Raw genomic sequence first — 6,347 nt, 5'->3', positions numbered from 1 at the left:
TGCGCGCGCGCGTGTGTGCGCGTGTGTGCGTGTGTGTGCGTGTGTGTGCGCGCGCGCGTGTGTGCGTGCGTGTGTGTGCATGGCTGCGTGTGTGTGTGTGTGCGTGTGTGTGTGTGTGCGTGTGTGCGCGCGCGCGTGTTCATGCGCGACGGCACGTGACACTTCACGCACGAACACGTTCAATGGACGCGTTCGAGACGCACTCACGCAGACCAAACTGCGCCCACCGGTGCCAGGCTGGGTGCACCACGCGTCGCGGCGTCGCGTGGTCAGCTGCAGCAGTCGCCTCTCGCGTACAAAGTTAAACTAACAACACCGTCACCTACACCATCATCACCATCACCACCATCACCAACGGCATCATCGTCGTCGTCGATCAAAGTCACAAGGGTTCCTTCTTCTCTTTCGCTGGAGGAGAAGGGGTCATCGACACGTCGTCGTCGTCATCATCGTCACCGCCGCCACCACCACCACCACCACCATCATCATCGTCACGCTCATCATCGTCCTCGCGAGCACGAGCTCTGATGGACGACGACTCGCATCCGCACTTGCAGCCCCTCGTCCCCACGGCCTTGCCAGGGCTCACGTCTCCTGCCACTGGAGCGGTTACCGCTGCTACAACACCACCGACACCGCCACCACCGACACCACCACCGCCAACAACAACAACAGCAGCACCACCGCCAACACCTCCTCCACCTCCACCTCCTCCACCACCGCCGCCGCCAATCGCCTTCCCTTCCTTCTTGTGCTTGACGCGCCGGTTCTGGAACCAGATCTTGACCTGCTTCTCGGAGAGGTTCAGGTACGTGGCGATCTCGATGCGTCGCAGGCGCGACAGGTATCGGTTGGAGGAGAATTCTCTCTCGAGCTCCAGGAGCTGCGTGCTCGTGAACGCCGTGCGCATACGCTTGCTGCTGCTGCTGCTGCTCAGAACTCCGCCACCATCGGCGCCTGCGACACAGAGAGAGGTGGGGCGGCGAGGGGGGGGGGAGAAGGGGTCGATTGCGTTAGGGGTCGGTGGTTCGGCACGCGGGTGTGTGCGTGTCTGTGTGTGTTCCTGTGTGTGTGTGTCTGATTGTGCGGAGCGGTGTTGTAGCGCTTGACGCTGCGCTACGAACCCGGCGACCCGAGTTCGATTTCTGCTCACGGCTAACAACACCCAGTGACGATTATCTGAACCGGTTCTGGGCCTCCATAGGTCGACTCAGCCTCAAATGAGTACCTGGTGCGGTGTGTGGTAAACATCGCCACTAGGGAGACAAAAGCGGTCGGGCGTGGTGCTGGCCACCACACACCCCCCCTCGTGTACCGTTCCGGCCTTCATAGGTGCTCGCTAACAGCACTTGCCCCTACAGTCTGTTAAGGCTACACGGGTATTTTTGTCTTTGTGTGTTGGAGGAGGTGGTGGAGGGAGTGAGGAAGAGGGGGGGGGGAAGGTAGCGTAGTGGTTGGCGCACTGCGCTTCCAAATCGACCACCTGAGTTCGATTCCGGGCGAGGGATGTCTGCACTGGTCATGGGCAATCACACTGCTCGGTCGAAGAATCAGCCTCAAAGTAACGTGAGCACTGTAGGGAGACGAAGGCGGCTGGGCGTTGTGGAATCGAATGCAGGTAAGCCGGGAATGTAAGGCAAATTACTCTTTGCCGTTTGACAAAACTACAATTGCATGATTTGTGTTTAAACACACACGTACATTCACGTGGTTTATGGCGCATTGCTAGCGCGCAAAGAAGTGCGTTATTCAGACAGCACTCAAATGTCTGTCTGTGTGTGTCTGTGTGTCTGTGTGTCTCTGTGTCTCTGTGTCTCTGTGTCTCTCTGTCTCTGTGTCTCTCTGTCTGTCTGTCTCTCTGTCTGTGTGTCTCTGTGTGTCTCTGTCTGGCTGTGTGTCTGTGTGTCTGTGTGTCTCTGTGTCTCTGTGTCTCTCTGTCTGTCTGTCTCTCTGTCTGTGTGTCTCTGTCTGTGTGTCTGTGTGTGTGTGTCTCTCTCTGTCTGTCTGTGTGTCTCTGTCTGTGTGTGTGTCTTTGTCTGTGTGTGTCTCTGTCTGTCTGTGTGTCTCTGTCTGTCTGTGTCTCTGTATGTCCGTGTGTCTCTGTCTGTCTCTCTGTCTGTGTGTCTCTCTCTGTCTGCCCGTTCACCTGTTTGCTCCGCATCAAAAGCGAATGAGAACGAACCAAATAGTGCTTTGCCCTTTTTTTTTGCAAACACCGGTGGTACAGTTTAAAAGTTGGCTACCGACAGCACAGCCGCTCCCGAGCCGCATAATTAAGTGCATAATTAATTGGCTAGTCACATTAATAATTAATTATCAATGCATTTTAATTAACGCACGACAGCACGCGGACTCGCTTTTCATCGCCCGCGTGCTGCGTGCTCGCGACAGCGCACGCCGACAGCCGCCTCCGCCAGAACCTTTCAGAATACTTTACTAAAGCCAGCTTTTAAAGCTTTCGTGACTGCAGGGATTCATCTTCTTGGTTCTTTCGGTAAAGTCACGTAGAAGGGAAGTAATAAAATAATAAAAATAAAACATAATAAAATAATTCTCACGACGTTTCGGCCACAACGCAAGCAGCCGTTATTACTTCCCTTCTACGTGACTTTACCGAAAGAACCAAGAAGATAAAGCCAGCTCACCTACCACTCTACGAATACAGCACCACGTCCAATATGCACACACACACATATATATATATATACTTGTACACAAAGTAGCTTCAGCAGTTACGTCCAAACGTGAGCGCGCGCGACGTCACGCGCCTACGTCGCGGTCCGCACGTTGTCAAATCCACCTCGCCCGTGACGGCGCGCGCGCCAGTCGCGTGTGATGAACGATTTTCCTTCCAACTTTCGGCCGATTTCTCAAGAAAAGCAGCGGCTGTCGAGGTTCTAGGGGAGCGCCGCTATGAGATGCTCGTGGCATTTGACTCGATTCATCGATGAATCGTCGAGAAACTTTAATGCGTAAAACACGGGAGGTTGAGAGCCCTTGCTTCGGCTGGCAGCAAAGAGATTCAGTCGCGCCGCGCGCGTTTAACCGCCGCTGCCTTACGCATCTTAAGCAGACCTCTCCACGCAACGTACAAAGATAGAGATCCCTGACTCAGTATAGCCTCACCAGAGACTGTTGGGGCAAGTGCTGGTTAGCGAATCGCAACTATAAAGGCCGACATGCCACACGAGGGGGCGGGTGGCCAGCATCACGCTTGGTCTACTTTGCATTCCCAGCGGCGAGGTTTACACACCGCACTAGGTACTTATTTGAGGCCGAGTCGACCTAGGAGAGGCCCACGACCGGTTTAGATAATCGTTATTGCTGTTTGGTGGCCGTCGGCGGGAATCGAACTCGGGCCGCCGGCTTCGAAGCGCTCCAATGCCGCTCCCCGCGTGATCTCATCATCACACGCGTGTGGATAACGCAGATTATTCACGGAGGCACAGGCACACGCACACGGGCGCGCGTGACATCAGACGAAACGACCGTGACAGCGCGCGCGATGTGCGTGTATGTGCGTGTCCCTGAGAGTACGTGCCTATCTCGGTGTGAGTGTGTCTGTCTGAGCGCCAGGTGAGCTCTGTAAACATAAGCTCTAGGGAGACAAAGGCGGCCGGGCGTGGTACTGGGTCACCCACGGCCTCGTGTGCCGTGCCGGTCTTCATAGGTGCTCGCTAACGGCACTTGCCGCAACCGTATGTTAAGGCTATACGGGGGATCTTTGTCTTTGTATCTCGACGCGTCTCCGTGTGTATCTTTGTGTTTATGCATGTCTCTATACGTGTCCGTGCGTGTCTGTAATTATCTCTGTGTGTGTGTCGATGTATCTCCGTGCGTGTTTCCGTCAATACGTCTCGATGTGTCTCCGTAAGTCTCTGCGCGTGTTGTCTCTACGCGCCTCCGTGCGTGTCTGTATGTATCTCTGTGTGTGTGTGTCGATGTGTCTCCGTGCGTGTCTGTGTGTGTGTGTGTGTCTGCGCGTGGTGTCTCTTCGCGCCTCCGTGCGTGTCTGTGTGTATCTCTGTGTGTGTGTGTCGATGTGTCTCCGTGTCTATGTGTCTCTGCGCGTGGTGTCTCTACGCTCCTCCGTGCGTGTCTGTATGTATCTCTGTATGTGTGTATCGATGTGTCTCCGTGCGTGTCTGTGTGTGTGTGTGTGTGTCTTCTGCGCGTGGTGTCTCTACGGGCCTCCGTGCGTGTCTGTATGTATCTGTGTGTGTGTGTCGATGTGTCTCCGTGTGTGTCTGTGTGTGTGTCTCTCTGCGCGTGGTGTCTCTACGCGCCTCCGTGTCTGTGCCTGTGTGTCTGTGCGTGTGTGTATCGATGTGTCTCCGCGCGTGTCTGTCTGTGTGTCTCTGTGTGTGTGTGTATCGATGTATCTGTGTGTGTGTGTGTGTGTCTGTGTGTGTGTGTCGATGTATCTCTGTGTGTGTGTGTGTCGATGTGTCTCCGTGCGTGTCTGTGTGTGTCTCTGTGTGTGTGTGTATCGATGTATCTGTGTGTGTGTGTGTCTCTGTGTGTGTGTCGATGTATCTCTGTGTGTGTGTGTGTCGATGTGTCTCCGTGCGTGTCTGTGTGTGTCTCTGTGTGTGTGTGTGTGTCGATGTATCTGTGTGTGTGTGTCTCTGTGTGTGTGTGTCGATGTATCTCTGTGTGTGTGTGTGTCGATGTATCTCTCTGTGTGTGTGTCTCTGTGTATGTGTGTGTCTCTGCGTGCGGACCAGCCCGCCCTTCACCCACCGAGCGGAAGGCAGTGATGGAACCCGGGTCCCGGCATCGCGTAGGCGGGCGCGCAGAGGCCGTGCGATGGGTTGGGCGGCACGCAAGGTCCTTGCGGCTGCTGCCCGCCGCAGTAGGGGGCCGGCACCCTCTCGGCGAAGGGCGACTTGAGCAGCGCGTGGTGCGACAGGGAGCCCATCGCGCCTCCGCCGACGCCTGTGATCGAAGCCATGGCGCCTCCACCCCCGGCGGTCCGCATGCACAGGGGGCAGACGCAGAATCCCGCTGCGGCTGCTGCTGCTGCTGCTGCGGCAGCTGCTGCTGCGGTAGACGAAGGAGAAGACGCAGCTGCTGCTGCTGCTGCTGCTGCCACCGCCGCTGCTATTGTTGTGGCTGCTGCTGTTGTAGTCGGAAGTTGCGGAGGTGGTGGTGGTGGGGGGAGAGTTTTGCGCATGTGGCTGGGGCTCAAGCCGGGCGGGGAGTGCGCGCCGTGCATGTCGAAGTGGAGCGGTGGCAGCATGCTGCTGGTGTGGTGCTGGTGGTGGTGATGGTGGTGCAGGTGGTGCTGCTGCTGCTGCTGATGATGGTGGTGGTGGTGGTGGAGGCTGTCCAGTGGGGAGCGGCCGGGGCGCAGTGGGTCCTTGACGATGAGCGAATCGACGAGGAAGGAACGCGACATCGCCCCGGTTGTCGTTTAAAAAAAACAAACAAAAAATGAATTTTAAAAGAACAAAATCGAAGTCCACTGAAAGAAAGGTTCGAGTTATGTATTGGCTGCGAAGAGGTTGGCCGTCCTGCCCTGCCCTGCGGTGTCTGCGCGCACACGCACGCACTCTCTGCCGGATTGGAAACTCCCTCTCTACCTCCTCGCGAGACGAGAGAGAGAGAGACAGCGAGCGGCGGGGTGGGTGAGCTGCTACTGCTGCTGCTACTGCTGATGCTGCTACTGATGCTGATGCTGCTACTGCTGCTGATGCTACTGCTGCTACTGATGCTGCTGCTGCTGCTGCTACTGCTGCTGTTAATGCTGCTGATGCTGCTACTGCTGCTACTGATGCTGCTGCTGCTGCTGATGCTGCTACTGCTGATGCTACTGATGCTGATGCTGCTGCTACTGCTGCTACTGAAACTGATGCTGCTGCTGATGCTGCTGCTGCTGATGCTGCTGCTGATGCTGCTACTGCTGATGCTACTGATGCTGATGCTGCTGCTACTGCTGATGCTACTGATGCAGATGCTGCTGCTGTTATAGCTGATGCTGCTACTGATGTTGCTACTGATGCTGCTGATGCTGCTGATGCTGATGCTGCTGATGCTGCTGCTACTGCTGCTGATGCTGCTGCTACTGCTGCTGATGCTGCTGATGCTGCTGATGCTGCTGCTGATGCTGCTGCTGCTGCTGATGCTGCTAGTGATGCAGATGCTGCTACGAGATGGACTCCATCCGCAGCCCGAGGAAGGAGCAGGTAGTTGCGCGTGGCTCCGAGCCGTGCGCCGAGACAGCGTCTCTGTAGCCTGCGCGGCACGCAGCGCACCTATTTAATGGCACCATTAGCATGGGAGGGGGCATGGCGAGCATTAGCTCACAGCGGCGCCAATGGATTCTTGCAAACTGCTTTCACTTT

The 6,347-nt window shown here is 56.2% G+C and overlaps 1 protein-coding gene across 1 annotated transcript; it reads right to left on the bottom strand.

The window, feature by feature from the left end:
* Positions 1-697: 697 nt before the first annotated feature.
* On the bottom strand, positions 698-5,401 carry LOC133343103 (GS homeobox 1-like; the record flags this gene model as incomplete). The annotated part of the gene is made up of 3 exons (XM_061552607.1): positions 5,120-5,401; positions 4,744-4,888; positions 698-957 (listed from the first exon to the last, which is right to left on the bottom strand). Coding segments are annotated over exons 1-3 (687 nt in total), but the record flags the coding sequence as incomplete, so codon positions are not given.
* Between the last annotated feature and the right edge of the window lie 946 nt (positions 5,402-6,347).

This window comes from Lethenteron reissneri, chromosome 16, assembly GCF_015708825.2.
Source record: "Lethenteron reissneri isolate LAM-NWPU_2019-01 chromosome 16, ASM1570882v1, whole genome shotgun sequence".
Classification (NCBI taxonomy): Eukaryota; Metazoa; Chordata; class Hyperoartia; order Petromyzontiformes; family Petromyzontidae; genus Lethenteron; species Lethenteron reissneri.
The sequence above is the reverse complement of the archived record's forward strand: the minus strand, read 5'-3'. Positions and strand labels throughout refer to the sequence as shown.